The sequence below is a fragment of the Melospiza georgiana genome, chromosome 1 (assembly GCF_028018845.1).
Source record: "Melospiza georgiana isolate bMelGeo1 chromosome 1, bMelGeo1.pri, whole genome shotgun sequence".
Classification (NCBI taxonomy): Eukaryota; Metazoa; Chordata; class Aves; order Passeriformes; family Passerellidae; genus Melospiza; species Melospiza georgiana.
In genome coordinates, this window is record NC_080430.1 from 3,669,603 (window position 1) to 3,685,871 (window position 16,269).

The 16,269-nt window shown below is 41.0% G+C and overlaps 1 protein-coding gene across 12 annotated transcripts in view; it reads right to left on the minus strand.

The window, feature by feature from the left end:
- The window catches only part of ADCYAP1R1 (ADCYAP receptor type I), a 150,739-nt gene that overhangs the window by 109,793 nt on the left and 24,677 nt on the right, over positions 1–16,269 (minus strand). For all 12 annotated transcript variants that reach the window (XM_058031142.1, XM_058031195.1, XM_058031186.1 and 9 more), the window contains one exon: positions 6,743–6,891. In XM_058031142.1, coding sequence (XP_057887125.1) covers positions 6,743–6,826 — 84 coding nt within the window. In that variant the 5' untranslated portion in view covers positions 6,827–6,891. The remainder of the gene's footprint in view (positions 1–6,742; positions 6,892–16,269) is intronic.

Sequence of the window (16,269 nt, forward strand, 5' to 3'; positions counted from 1 at the left end):
GGAAAGTTCAGAGTCAGCTCTGCTTCATTCATGGCGTCCTTTTACGCCAAACTGGCATTGTATGGCACGCAAGAAAGGCATCATCAGATTTTGGTACAGACGGGACCCGCAGCTCCAAAATCTGCATTTCCACACGTGGAAAATGAATCTGAGAGAAACACAACTTTCCTGTCAGGAGCAAAGGTTTCCCTGGAGTGAGCAACTCACCCCTGGCGCAGGGAAGCAGAGAAGGGTTTGTGGGGTTGGCTTCTGTGCCCTGGGGACTGCAGGGACAGGAACTTTAGGGTTTAGTGCTGGCAGAGCTTTCTAAGGGGCCTCACAGAGGTTAAACAGCTGGCAGGTTGAACAACCAGGTTGTTGTTATTCCCTTGGACATCAGTTTTGGGGCTTTCGTGGGTGAAAAGGTCTGACCAGATGTGCTTGGAGGAAAGCACTATATAAACAGTTTTTTCCCAGGAATATTGTGGAGTCCAAGACGACTTTCAATTGCTCCAGTTATTTTAAAAGTCGCATCCACTCCCTTGGTAGAAAACTGGAAACTCTGCGTGACAGGGAAGTGCCAGTTTGAGGTGAGGAGCAGAGCACATTGGAATCCTGGCAAACTCTGCTTTCCCAGCCCCACGGCTGGGCTCAGACCATCTTTGGGAGTTTGGCCTGCAGAGTTTGTGGGGTCGCCCAGGAAGGATTCCAGCATCACCCCCTGACCCCCAGGCAGGACCCAAATTCACTCTGAGAAGCAGCAGGGTTCATCTCACAGATTGGGAAAAATCTCTTTATTGCAAGCCCTGCTGAGAGAGACAGGAGGGAATACAAGAGACAAATCCCTGATAGAGGAATAGTGCTGTAAATGGGATTTTTTTTTCATAGTTTTGTCCTCTCCTCCTGCCCTTTTGCTCCCATTTCCCCCTGCTCTCCATGCAGCTTTGGTTCTGCATCACAGCTCTCTCCTCAAGAAATCCTCCTGGGCTGCTGAGTCAGTAAACCCAAGGAATTGTAGGCAGCACTTTTGAAAGTCTAGAGAACTGAAAACTATCCCTCCAGGAGCTGCTTATTAACAGCTGAGCAACACCAAAAAATCACTGATTCTGATTTGATTTTATTTTTTTTTTTTACAGCCTCCTTTTTAAAGAACTCTTTCTAATTCCCCATTTGTTATTTGTCTGCTCATCCAACCCTCCTGCAAGCTCGTGAATGCAAAACCAGCAGGGGAAAAAAAATCACAATGATTAATGCCTTTAAATCAGTTTTGTCATCATTTTATTTGCCTCTCACAGAAATTATTGCTGCTTCCAGAGGGTAAAAAATGGAAAATTTAATATAAAACAGGGCAAGTACTTTTTGCTTTGTTACCTGCTGCTTTGCATTTCTAAGACTGAGATACTTTGTCTGTCCAAAGGAAAGTTTTGGTAGATATTTGTGTTTGCTCACGGTGTTGTGAACCACATTTGGGTAGAATATGTGTATTTTTAGACTTTTTTCTCCTCCTGCCATTCATCTTTTGTGCAAATCAGCTTAAAGAGCTTAAAAATCTACAAGACCAGATTGGACAGGGCTCTGAAAATCTTGGTTTAGTGAGAGGTGTCCCTGCCCAGGATCCCTGACCTTTAAGGTCCCTTCCAACAGAAACCATCTTATAATTCTATAAAAAACATTTTAAAATTTTTACATTTTAACCAGGTTTCTTTCCTATTTAGCTTCTGCAATAATCCTGACTTCAGGAGTGTAAAAACACTGAGTTTCTCAGAAAAAAATAATCTACAGAGACTCAGAGTTATGGCGGGAGGAAATCCCACTCTCACTCTGGCACTCTCTGTAAGCTCCTATCCCACCTAACTAACATGGGAACAACCATCTGGGACTTGAAATCCTAATTTTTGTGCCTCTGGAATATCCTTGAAGTTGGTTGGTAGCAAGACCTCTGTGGTTTGGCCACGCTGATTTTCTCAGATGATTCTTTTGTGATACCAGAATTCTGAACCTTCTCTTTGGAACTGTTTTACCCAGTATTTCACATCCAAAGATTCTGTTTTTTTCTATTTTAAACAAGCCTTGTAAGAGGTTGCTATTTTCTCCAGCTTGCCCCCAGCACCAGCTCCTCCTATAAAAATGGAAAAGCTCCAGCAGCATTAATGCCTTGGTTAGCTGAGCCTTTATCTCCTATGGAGAACATTCCCAGCAGTCCCCAGGCTGTGTTTGTATATAAAATATTTATCTTTTCTTTACATAAATAACAGGGAAGACTCATGCAACTCTGCACTGTGTTTGAGAAACCTGCAGTCCTACAGAGAGCTTGACTTCTCTAACACGGTTATGAGATGCTACAAATCACCAGGCAGGTAAACTCATTAAAAGCTCTCTCATTAAGCCCTGGAATGGAAAAAATGGTTTGCTTGAAGAGCAGGGACCAATCCAAGCGTTTCTGTCTGTGCCTGAGGAGTCTCATGTTTGGGCTGGGCTTAAAAGCATTGCAGGCTTGGAGAGAAACTCGTAGAATATTGTGTCTGAAATACACTGTGCCTCATCTTTTAAAAATAACAGAGGCTGGAAGGTGGATGATTCTATTTGAAGGCAGCCTGGCACTGGCAGTGACAGCCAGGGATGAATAATGGAGGATACAGAGAGTTCTCTGCTCTGCAGCCTCGGCACGCCCTGAGAAAATGGAGAAACGTTCCCCCCTGCAGCAAACAGGGGCTGAGCAAACGCTTGAGCTCCTCTCCTCAGCTCTTCGTGAATTACTTAACTCTCATCAGATCCAGTTTCATTCTCTGCTCTCTGAGGTGCTGCCTCCAAATTCATCTGTGTTTGCCCACCTGACTCTCACTCAAGAGATCACACTTCAGTGTTGTTACACAAGAGGCATCACTTGCACCTTCCCTTTTCCATATTTCTCTCTTTTTTTTAAGGGAGAATTTTCACAGATATCTTTCATGCAAAATCATTTCCTTAGGTTTTTTTCCTCCTGAGAAGCTGAAAGGCCTCAGGAACAAAATGTAAACATTGATTGTCTGCTGCTGTGGAATGCAACAGGTGCATCTGGGATTGGCCCATTGGTTGTTTCTAATTAATGGCCAATCACAGTCAGCTGGCTCGGACAGAGAGTCTGAGCCACAAACCTTTGTTATCATTCTTTCTTTTTCTATTCTTAGCCAGCCTTCTGAGGAAATCCTTTCTTCTATTCTTTTAGTATAGCTTTAATGTAATATATATCATAAAATAATAAATCAGCCTTCTGAAACACGGGGTCAGATCCTCATCTCTTCCCTCAACCCGAGAACACCATCAAAGAGAACTTTTCCCCCAGCTGATCAAACATTACCCAGAATATTCTGCCACTGGAAACGTTTAAGTGTAGCAATATTAAATACGTACCCACAAGAAATTCCAAGTATTAGGTAAAGAAATGCATCAGATGGAATTATTCTGGACAGTTAGAACACCTGCATTGCAGTTACATTTAAAATTCAGTTCATACACCAAGCCAACTTTGTGAGTCATGAAACTCATTGTTTTCTCAAGTACATTTGGAACCAGACAAAGGAATGATGGTTTGGGATCCTTTCTTCTCCATAATTTTATGATGACTTTTGTTAATATTTTCCAATTAAAAAAAAAAAAAAAAGCCAAACCAATAACACATAGCCTGATGTTATCACAGATGAATGGAATGCAAAGTCAATCCAAATGCCAGTCAGAAAAGTCATAATGCCAAAAAAATGACATGATGGAATCCTAGAAAGGTTTGGGTTGGAAGGGACCTCAAAGATCATCCAGTTCCAACCCCCTGCCATGGACAGGGACTCCTCCCACTATCCTAGGATGTTCAGTTTCATCCAAAGCAAAGAATGGAAATTACTGGGAAGAGCTGAGACAGAAGAAATGGGTTAAAACCAGCTAAAACAGCAATGTAGGCACTTAAATCTAGGAAAGCACATAAATGGCAGAAAAAAGTAAAGTTCAAGAATTCCTATAAAGGCCTTGCAGGTATCATGGTGCCTTCAGTCCTGAGGGGTTCATAGATTAGGTTAATGCAGAACAGCTTTTGTGTAAAGCACATGAAAAACTGAACCACCCTTGACTCTGCCACTTAGAACTGGCTTAAAATGCTCATTTCTAATTATTTCTTAGCACATTATATCCTTTTTGTCTGGTCAGAGCCTATACTTGAAGCCACCTGGAATTTCCCATTCATACTTGGTTCACTTTTTGTCTTTTCTTGATTTGTTTATGGATGTGGACATCAGTTTTGGAGCTTTTGGGGGTTAAATGGGTCTGACCAGATGTGCTTGGAGGAAACCGCTTTACAAACAGTATTTTTCCAGGAACATTGTCGAGTCTAAATGACTTTCAATTACTCCAATTGTTTTAAAAGTCGCATCCACTCCCTTGGTAGAAAATTGGAAAATCTGCATGAGAGGAAAGTGCCAGTTTGAGGTCAGGAGCACAGCACATTGCAGATGGTTCACAGGGAAAGGGTGTGCCCCAGTGGAGAGAAACGTGTTACCACAAGAACTGCAAAAATAATGACAGCAAGGGAAGAAACAGAAATAACATTATACCATTCCTGAAATCTGGTCTGTGAAAAGAAATGTAACGATTCAATGCGAAATGAATACTTATACACAAATTATTGTGTAATCTCTGTGGTGAGCAAACACACAAATTCACATGGTTTAAATGGTTAACTTTAATGTCTGGATTCCTGCAAAAGACTGCAGTAAAACTTTATAATCATAAAAAAATCACAAACTTTGCAGAAGCAGCAAAAAAAAAAACAAAACAGTTTTTTTTTTTTTTTTCTTATTAGCTCTGGTTTGCTATTTGGTATTTCATTAAGAACTGCTCTTTCCACAAACTGGAGCTGATCACTAATTATCCAGCTCAGCAACCACAGTGATGTCCTGAAACGTGAGCAATTGGGAATTTGCTGTCCTTCTCCATCTGCCAGGAAGGTCACCCATCTCAGAGCTCTAGAGATTTGTTCATTTATTTCCCTTAATTAAAAACTGCTCACCTCTAAATAACAAGACACCTTTCAAGAGTCTCGAGCCAAGCACTGAAAATATTGAAGGCTGTTGGTCATTTAACAAAAATGCCTTTTGTCTTTTGATCATTTAATTATTTTGGTTGCAGTCTGAAAAAATATGCTTGCATGGCCAGGAATTCAGCTTTCCAGTTTCTCCCAGCAGGATCCATGTCATCAACACTTCTATGTCCAAAACCAGCATCTGAATTTGAGCTAAACTCCTTTTATAATCAGGAATCTCACAGCACCTAAATCAGATTAAATTTGGGGGGGTTTCTCCCCATTAACTTAGATAGAAATGTATTATAAAAATTAAACATACTCAGTTTTTAATAAGTTATCATTTCTACCTGAGCAGGAAATCAAAGGAAAAGTCACAGGAGCCATGCTCTAGATAAAAATTCCAAGGTCATATATTTATATGTAAAGGACTGTATTATTTGGATGAACATAACTATGGTACCAGTTCCAACCCAATTCTGCAGAATTTAGCTGAATTATGCCACGTTTCAGATGTGCAGTGAAATGGACTCTAAATAAGAGCCAGAAGGAAAGAAAATGTACTTTTGTGTGCCAAAGTAAAACCAAGTTCTCTGCGCTGCCTGCTATGCATTGTAGAAGACAGGCCACATAATTGACACACAAGAGCAAAAAACTCTGCAAAAACTGCTGAAAGATGCTCTGGTCACACCAGCATCACAATAAACAGCTGTCATTTAAAAATAAAACCAACTAAATGTCATGAATTTTTTCAAATACTGACTATTAAAGTGCGCAAATGTGAAAATATTCTGTGTGTTAAGCAAGTGTAAAGCATTCACATGGAAGTTGTAGAAGGCTCTGTGGGGGAATGAGCTGGAGGATGGAAATCCTGGTGCTGTTTGTCACTGAATCCCTGTGAGCAATGCTCCTGGAGAAGAGCTGAAAAGCACATTTGTGAGCAAGGGTTTAACATAGAATTGTGCTGAATGCAACAAGAGGTTATTGCAGGGCTTGTGTACGAATCCTCACAGCTATAAAGAGAGGAAAAAAAAAATCTTTTTTCAGTGGTTTTGTGTGTGGGGACAATGGAGAGGGAGAGTTACAATTCCCAGATGTGTTAACACAGAGTTATTAATGGAAGAGCACGTTGTTTAGCAAGTAAAGACTTGTGGGGGAAATTAATCCCTGTCATCTTCATAAAGAGTTGAATATCTTCAGAAGGATGATGGATGACTTTAAGTGCCTCTAGTATCTTTAGAGGCCCATTTGTATTGTTTCTTAAAATTGCTCCTCTCAAAATGGAGGCCGCCAAAAGCACTGCCTGGAATATCTCAAGGTTTAGGTTTCATAGCAGGGGATAAAGGGAATATTTAATTTTATCCCTCTGTCTGGAAATAAAAATATTTTTAAACCAATGGATTTGAAACAGAAGACATACTGTGTTTTTTGGTTTTTTTGTTCGGTTTTTTCTAATTATGACTTTATTTTGTTTTAAATCTTGGTTAAAAACAGTGAACAAATGCCCTCAAGGGATGGACTTGCCCTTCTCAGGATGAGCAATGATCGCAGCCCTAATTCATTAACAAAGGAGGCTGGAAAAGTCTTAACCCAAACTATGAGACCACCCAGAAAAATCCAGAATCAGTGGCAGCAGCAGATCCTTCCTTCTTGTCAAATGCTGGCCTGGAGAACATGGATTTATATCAGAATAATGCAAATAAAATCATTTCTCCTTACCACAGGAAGCAATACGAGGCTGAAGAAGAAGACCTTCCAGTTGACGGCCATCTTCTCTCCTAATTTTGGACAAGTTTTGTTCATTAACACTGAGATTACAACTGAAGCAAAGGCTCTGCTGATATTTTGAGGTCTTCACATCAAGATCTCTGCAACAAAAGAGAGAAATTATTATAAATATGTAAACCACAGAGAGAATGAAAAAGAAATGGACAGAAAACAGAGAACCCAATACTTGAACTGCAAGTGGCACTTATAAGAGATCAACAAGGCTATTGCAGATGTTAAAGGTGGTCTTGGATATCTAATTTTAAGGCAAAAAGTGATCAGTAACTTGTGTCAAAGAAATGCTGAATAGGTTCTGTAGTGGCAAACACCTAAATTGTACCCAGGAGAGGAGCAAGGGTGGATTATTTAGAACAAGAAAAAAGAACTTTCTGCTTCATCTCTGAAGTTGTGGTTCACACTTCATCATTTTCAGTGCTGTCTTAAAAGCAAAACTGGGGGCTTTTTAGGGGCCTGGTTCCCAATATAGTTTGTCCAGATAACAAAATCCATTGCTAGACTCGTTAACAACCTGTTAATAGGCTTGTTAATAACTTTTCTGAGAACTTGGCAGTAGGAGGCAAAAGAATGAATCGTAGTCTCAGGCTAAAGATTCGTCCCAGGACATAATCAGGAATGATTTATATGAACAACAATGTCATCCATATCTGTGACTTCCATTGCTTGACCTCTGCCCTGAAAGAACTGAGGACTGGGGGGAATGTGATTTAAGATCTGGATTTATTTCTCATTATCCTACTTTGATTTGTAAAGGAATGATTTGTAAAATAACTTTTAGAATCAAAGGACACTCAAGTTTTATACTGACACTCAAGTTTTATACAGACTGCAACACACTGCCAGGACATCAGCATGTAGAAAGGAGAGAGTCTTTCAATTAAAAAAATAAAAGAGGAAAATTAATCTCTCTCTAAATTTTGGGAGAACAATGATTCATGAAATTCACTCTAAACTGATCTGTTTTCTCCTATCCTCACTTGATCAGTCACTCACGCTCTGTTCTGGCACTGAATTTAATTACTTAACTGTATTTCTGATGGTTTATCAAATAATGAGCAATGGATAAGATCTCAGCTGAGGAGGACAACAAACATCCCTGGTGACATTCAGCCCTGAGGACCTGGAATTCCATTAACAGCAGCAAGACAAAACCAGACAGAGGCATTAGCAGCCACTGGGTTTGAAATTATTTCCTGATCATTTGCACTCCTGTGTGCAGCTCAGCCCAGAAAAGCCAGAGAGGGGTGGGGAGGTTGGATTCTGCCCTTTCATTCTGTAATTCATCAGGAAATGATCAAAATGCAGTGGAAGGGTGGGAGATAGATGGACACATAGAGATGCCCTGGGGGAAAAGGGGTGACTTTTAGAACACCTTTTTACTTTAACCTGGCAATTTCTAGGTTTGAAAAGTAGAGGGTGACTGTTTTCTGTCTTGTCTGAGTGTCAAAGGAGCCTCTAAAGAGACAACAGGAACATCTGCAAACCATTCCATGGCTTTTCTCTCACATATTGCAGGGAAAATAAAAGACTCCACTTCATTTTTTGCCTTCAAGGTAGTCATGGAAACCTGCACCAAACACTGGGCTGAGGCCTTGGTGTCATCCAGGGAGACTGGAGTGTTTATTAGGGAATAACAGCTTCCAGAACTTCTGCCCTGGACCTGCAGCAGAACCTTTTATAATGTTGAGCTCGTCCTGTCATGTGTATTATACATACATTCAGAGTCTACCTATTACTAATTAAAGGCTACTTATCTCTATTATCAATTAAAAGGTATCTCTGTCACCAATTAAAGCCCAGCTAGTTCCCCAATAACTATCACCTATGTTATACTAGAAAAATAAATCTTTTTAAAATATATAGGTAATGCTGAAAAAGCATTACCACTCAGTGCTGAGAAAAAGAAATAATTATATCAGTACTGGATTTGGAAGGGAAGCTTGAATGATTATATTTTCTTCTGATGTCACTGGTTGATAAATCCCATAATTTCATTACTGATGCGGTTGTTTTATCTGCCACTGTAATTAAAATTAGTGAAGTCAGAAGAGCCATTAACAGAGGGGTTGCACCTTTCACTTATGGATAAACAGTTCCTCAAAACAATCTTCCATTATCTCTGGTGGAACAGAAGGGCTGTAGAAGTGTCTGAGACAGAAAATCAGCTGATTTTTGCTAAAACAGAATGGGTTTCAGGGGTTTACTTCAAGCATGGTTGATATACAAAAAGAAAAAAGTAAAAGAATACTGTTCTGGTCACCTAGTGACTTAAGGAAATAATTCATCCCCTCTGAAGGTGAATTCATTTGTCCACTGGAAACACTTTCAGTGCCACAGCAGATTCTTTATGAAAGCATCTGAGTTGCTTCAAGGGCAGGTTGGAAAAGCTCTGACAAAACTTGTTCTGCTGCAAGCCCCCATTTCTTTCTCCATCTAAAAAGGTCTTTGGAAGCTGGTGAGGACAATTCCTCCATGAGAAGCCCATAGGTGCACAATCTGATGTCCATAATGAACAAAACCACACAGTGAGACCTTTCAAGGTACCACGGGACTACTCCCAGGGAGGCATAAAAAGTTAATAAATCACTTCTCAAAAGGATAAAAAAGTCCCCTTATCAAATATGGGTGAAATTGTTATACAGCATCACAGAGTGCACCCTCTGGATGAATGAAGTTGAGGAACTTTTCTGATGAATGAAAGGATTTTTTTGTGGCTTTCCAAGGCAGTTATGAGCTCTTACTGAGATCTCACGCAAAATAAGCCACCTGATCTGCTGGGCTCTTTCCTGTGGTCCTCTGGGACGCGTGGCAGAGGTTTGAAAGGAAAGCAACACATTTCAAAATGACCCACAACGCTTTAGACCAGTGATGATCAAATGGGAATTCATCACTTAATTCGTCTCACTTCAGTGTCCAGGGCCTTCTATCCCACCCTCTTCCTGCCCCATGACCAAGCTCCTGCCCAGGTGAGGAAATCTGAAAGCTTCTGACGACGTGCAGGAGAAATTGAGGTTTTGCAGACTCAATACTGTCACAGACATCTTTTACGAAAAATCCTTTCCTTAGGATTTTTCCTCCTGAGAAGCTGAAAGGCCTCAGGAACAAAATGTAAACATTGATTATCTGCTGCTGTGGAATGCAACAGGTGCATCTGGGATTGGGCTCATGTGGTTGTTTCTAATTAATGGCCAATCACAGTCAGCTGGCTTGGACTCTGTCCAAGACATAAGCCTTTGTTATTCATTCTTTCTTTTTCTATTCTCAGCTGGCCTTCTGATGAAATCCTTTCTTCTATTCTTTTAGTATAGTTTTAAAATAATAAAGAAAATAATAGATCAGCCTTCTGAAACATGGAGTCAGATCCTCATCTCTTCCCTCATCCTAAGACCCCTGTGAACACGGTCACAGAATACATTTCAGAAAAGTCAACCATCCCACGCACAGTAAATCCAGTGCTTCTTAGAGACATGAAGAACATTCCCCTATGAAGAATAAACACAGGTGGAGAATTACTGGGTGCAAAATATATGAACAGGTGATTATGAACTCCTAGAATGGCTGGGGTTGGAAGGAACCTTAAAGATCATCATTCCAACCTCCTGCCATGGACAGGGCCACCTTCCACTAGTTCAGATTTCTGGCCTTGGACACCACAACCTCTCTGGGCAGCCTGTTCTAGTGCAACCCAACATCCCAGTAAAGAGATTATTCCTAATATCTAATCTCAATCACCTTCCTTCAATTTAAGGCCATTCCCCGTTGGACTTTCACGGCACAAAAAGTTCCTCTCCAGACTTCTTTTAACCCTTTTAGGCATTGGAAGGTGCCCTGAGGTCTCCCTGGAGCCTTGTCTCCTCCAGGATGAACAGTCCCAACTCTCAGCCTGAATTCACAGGAGAGGTGTTCCAGCCCCCTGACCAGCTCTCCTGAGGGCTGGAACACCTTTCATTATGCACCCAATAATTTTTTTTTTTATCTTTAGGCTCTCAATGAAACACTGCATTTTATTATTTCCCTCCTCTAAGTTCCTAAATGTGGTATTCCAGCTACATCATTTATTGAAAAGGCATAGCGCCCCTTCCTCCTGTTCCTGCTCACCAGCAATGAGCAGAATTAGGAAATCAACCCCTCAGTGACCCAGGACATGTCTCCTAATTTTAGAAACCCGGGAGAGACATCCTCACACATGAGCTCATTGTCAAGTTTCCTTTTTTATCAACAGAGAGGAGCAGACATGTGAAGGAAGTGTTTTGTCTGACCTATTTTAACCATCTCCTTTAAACCTCCAGCTCCTCTCCCAGAGTGTAAAGGAATTCTGAGCTTGTTTGTTGACATCTACACTGTGGGTATCTAAATCTGGACAGAATAATCCCATCTCCAGTCTGAAACACATGGATCAGCAATATGAAACCCAAAACAGTGAAAGTTCACCTACCACAAAGGATTGAGATGGAATTGGATTGTTTTGGGTGTCAATAAATTGTTGCTGATATATTTAAGGAAACAGAAAAGCTAAAAGAAGATTTAATACCAGACAACAAGAGCTCTAAAGCTTCCCATGGAAAATACTCCATAAAGAGCAACTCTACTAAGGCAAAGGAAAAGAACATCATGATCTTCCCACTATCTTTAACAGAGTAGTTATTATTTCTTGAAGTTTAAATATTTTGGGTTTACCTGTTTTCTAAATTTGCTGAAATTAAAGCTTCTTGATGGGGTCACAGCAGCCGAGGGTCTGACTCTACTCGCTTTTATAAACTTTTATTCTCCATTTGTGTACTTAATTGGGAAAATCCCCCAAGTCCTTGTTCCCACTCACCAATTCTGTTGTCAATGACAAAACAGGACTCAAAAGGTCATTACATCAGGAGGTCTAAGAGGTGGATTTTCAGACAGGATTTACTGCTACAAAGGAGAAAACCCTTTTCAGCTGCACATGAATGTCTTGAGGGTCTCAGGCAAAAATGGCACACCTTTGCCTGAAAGAGTTGTCAACAAAAACCATGGATTTTTTTCACAGAATGGTCCACAAGGATGGATGCAGGCTGCCCGTTGTTCTAACACGTGAACTGGTGTGGGAATCACGGGCTGAAATATTTCCATTCATGACAGATACATCCAGGCAGACTCTGCTGGTATCCAGTTTTTTCACTGTGCAGGAAAATTGCTGCTTAAGAAAACAACATTTAAAAGGGAGGTGATACAGCACTAAAACAATTTTGCATGGATATATTTGAAAGAAATAGATTAAGCTGCTGCCTGACTTAAGCATATAAGAATATGCTTAATGAATATCCAAGTCTGCTAGCAATTCTCAGTAATAATCCTTTTACTTTCTGGATTTTGGTATTTTTTCCTTGCATAAAACTCAGAAAACACCTGTGAATTTTACAAGAACACCCTTTCTAAAAGTCAAGATAAAGGTGTGATTACAAAAGTAGAAAATTGTAAACTGCAGATGCTGAGACTCTCATATGTAAATGAGAGCTTAGGCGTCCAAATATTTCTATATGAAGCAGAATTATCAATTTCATTTACTTCCACGAAGACTTATGTAGGAAATCAATCAAAGCAACATGGTTTTGCAAGAAGAATGGCTGCTAAAGAGGATTTACAGAGTGGGGGTAGGAAGGACCTCTGCAGATTGTCAAGTCCAACAGCAGGTTATTCAAAACCCATTCTCAATGATTTCTGAAAATCTCAAATGTTGGGACTCAACAATTTATCAGATCAACCTCTTTCAGTATCTGACCATTCTAACAATAACCAAGTGTTATCTTACAGCTGAATTTCCTGGGTGTCTGTGCTTGCTGCCTCTTGACAGCACAGGGAAGAACCTGGGTCCACCTCCTTTGCACCCTCTCATCAGGGATTTCTACATATTGATAAAATCCCCCCAAATCTCTTGCTGTAATTCCTCAGTAATCTCTGTGGGTCCTCACAGAGCCCCCTGTGTTCATGCTCTCAGCAGCCCAGCCCTGGCCCAGGCACTTCAGGGCTGAGAGAGAGGAATTATCACCTCCCTTGACGTGCTGCCAAGGCTCCTCCTCGTGCAGCTGATTATGCTTTCGGATTTCATCGCTGCAAGGGCACTTTGCTGGCTCAGGATCCACTTTGTGTCCACCCAGAGCTTTAGGTCCTTCTCTGTAGAACTGATTCCCAGCAGCTGATTCCCAGTTGTCGGTTTCTCGGCTGTTTCAATGACCTGGAAAGGCCCGGGATGGCCTTGGGCAGCCCGCGCTCCAAAGGACGAGAAGAGGCTTCAGGTTTTTCTCGGTCTCGGTGTTTATTAATTGTTTATCTAAAAGATTTTCTCTTGGCCCGACAGAGGTCTGCACAGCAGCCAGCCATGAGCACACTGAGAGCCCCCGGGGCGGTCACCTATCTTTATACTCAAAATTACGTATACAATATTTATCAATTTTCCCCAATACCTTTTACCCTTATTAACCGGTGCACTTTTAGTAAGAACCAATCCCAAAGTGCCACCATCACCACAGAAGATGGAGGCTAAGAAGAAGAAGAAGAAGGACAGGACACGCCCCAATTCCTTCATCTTACTTCTCTAGACCCCCCTGTACAGAAATCCCAAACCCTGTGTCTTACACTCTAATTAACTTATCCCTTCACCATTCACCCCAGTGAAATCCTCCCATCCTCATACAGGTGTTGTCTCCCGTGCAGGATCAAAGTCCAGCCACCAGACACTGCTGGCAACACTCCAGGACTCCCGAGCCCCCCAAGGGTGGTCTCGGTCACTCTGCACATCAGTCCTGAGGTGCTGAGATCCCACACCCAGTCTGCCCTTGTGCATGGAATTATTCCTCTCCCAGTGCAGGATTTTGCATGTCTTGTCCTTCTTCATGCTTCTGCCTATTTTTCAAACCTCTCTGTGTGGGACTTTGCATGTCTTGTTCTTCTTCATCTTTTGCATGTCTTGTTCTTTTTCATCTTTCTGCCTATTTCCCAAACCTCTCTGGCTCCCTCTGAGCAGCAGCACAATCACCCTCTTGGTCTATCACCCACTCCTCTTAAATATGTGTAACCCTCAGCCTTCCTGCAGGTGCATTCTGTCCCATCATCCTGATCATTATTGAGGGCATTAACCCACATCAAAAAGATCCTTATAGTTCAGCCCAGCCTGCCCAGGCTCTCTCTACAGTCAGTGGAGATGCAGGCAACCTCAGGGAGCAATTTCTGTATCCTAAATACAGATAGGAGGGACCTGGTCTAGTGGAAAGTGAACTGGGTGACACTTGAAACGTCCCTTCCACCTCAAACTATTCTGTGGTTCTATGACACTCTACCTAATTCTGGACCAAGTGAATTGCTGCTTTGCAAAAACCAATTTTCTTTTCCTCTGTTTGTTCAGGCCTGATGAGGGCAAACACATAAAATTCCATTCCCAAAGTTTAAGACTCCAAAATATAAATGGTAAGCAAAACAGAGCCCTGGCTTCCCTCTATGTTGCAGCCTTTTCTTTCCATATTATCTTAGTTCCTTTTATTAACACAGCCTAATAACTCCCATGTATGTTTTACTTCAGCTGTCCCCATTACAATTTTGGTGGAGTGTTGGTTTTTGGGTTTTTTTATTATTTTCCTTTGAGTGGTTTCAATTAAATTGAAATTCCCTGAAGATATGAGCATTGTAATTTGTCCTTACAAAGTACACTCTTTATCACTTCTGTATAACCTGACAGCTCCTGCATTTTGTAGTCCTCTAATTTTATAGAATTTTCCTAACATATTAAAAAATAAACCTATCTAAAGCTATTGCAAAACGTATTTTAGTAAGTGTTGCTCAGCAAATTCAAGATATTCAAATTTACACTATATGAAGATCCGATTAATTTCTTGAAGATCTGCAAATTATCAAAAACTCTTTGAAAGTCCTAATCCTCTGTATCTCATTCCTTCATAGATGTCATAAAGCCCAGCCTTTCCTGAGCTTTGAAATTTTATGCTTTTCAGGGACATATGTATAAAACTAAATAAGACTTGACATATTTTTACAACAAACTCCATTTAAAATGCCTGAATTTTATAAATGAAATAAATTCTCACAATGTAACAATTCTTTTCCTTCATATGCTGCTTCACCAGTACAGATATGATGAAACATTGAAGGTTAATGACATCTCAACTCTGGATATCTGAGTATTTTGACATTGTAATAACTTTGAATGTCTGTTTGATGGAGGTGCTGCTCCAGGCTCTCTGAAAATTCAAGTGGACATGAGTGGATCTTGCATCCAGAGGTCAAGACTTTCTAGCTTATCTTTGCAGTGATGGGCTCATGATAGCAGAGGCTATGGAACACAATTCCTCCCTCCCTGGGCACAGAATTGCTTTTCTTGGCAGGTCTCCTACATAACACCATCAATAAAATTCTTGCCTTGATTGGGATTATTTTCCCTATTGCATTATCCATCAGATTTATTGTGCCCTTACGTTATTGATGCCCCCAGAGGCCTGGTGAAATGACAAAACCTAACTAAAGACCACAGAGACTCCAAAGCAGGGAAAGAACTGCAAACTACCACACATTCAGGAAGCTTTAGGCAAAGAAAAAAACCAAAAAACCTCATGTGAGGAGATTCCCTTTTCACAGCAGATCAATTATCCTTTTTAAGCATCTGTGGTATATGTGATACTTCATTGCTAATATGAAATTAATACTGGCATCATAAAGATAACGACGTGCTGCTCCATTCCAGCAGGGCTTTAAGTGCTGCTTGGCTGGGAATTCAGAATTATTACTCCACAACCAGGAATACACAATCTCTACCCAGCATATCAATGTTTTGCAACAGCTCCCTGATTAATTTTCTTTCTTTGACTGGTGGTCTGTGTTTCCTTCCCTTGTTGTAGGCGTAAATATTGTTTTTTATGTAACCTGTCCATCAAGCTCTGCTTTGAACATGAAGCCCAGCATGTGTGGTCATAGGAAAGAGTAAGAGCAGAGCAGAAAATGCAGCTCTGGACCAAAGCCTTTTATTCCCATTGTCTTTGAGGATCTTCCCAAGCGCAGTACTCAGACAGAACCTTCAAAACAATTCCTTAACTCAAAATATTCTGTTTATCAGAGTGTGATGCCACTGTTAACACCCTCAATTAGCCCTCCTGATGTGCTGAGCTGATTATTTTAATATCAAACTGCCATGATAAAGCCACCATTGCTCCCCAGACCTGAGCCAGGCTCCATGCAAGGTGCTCTCAGCTGTGAGGAAGTGCCAAATGTATCTTTAACAAAACATTCCACTCTTTATTTAGCATGGGCAGACTCCATGGGAGTGTTCCTGGAGCTGGTGATGGACCCAAGGCAAGACTCCAGTCCTGGAGCTCCAGAAACAGCACAGGAAACCCTTATCACCCCTGGGAAACAAGATTACCCTTCCTGTTTCAGAGCAGGAAAAAGCAATAAAATAGGAAATGGTTTGGAAGGTGGTGAATACAATT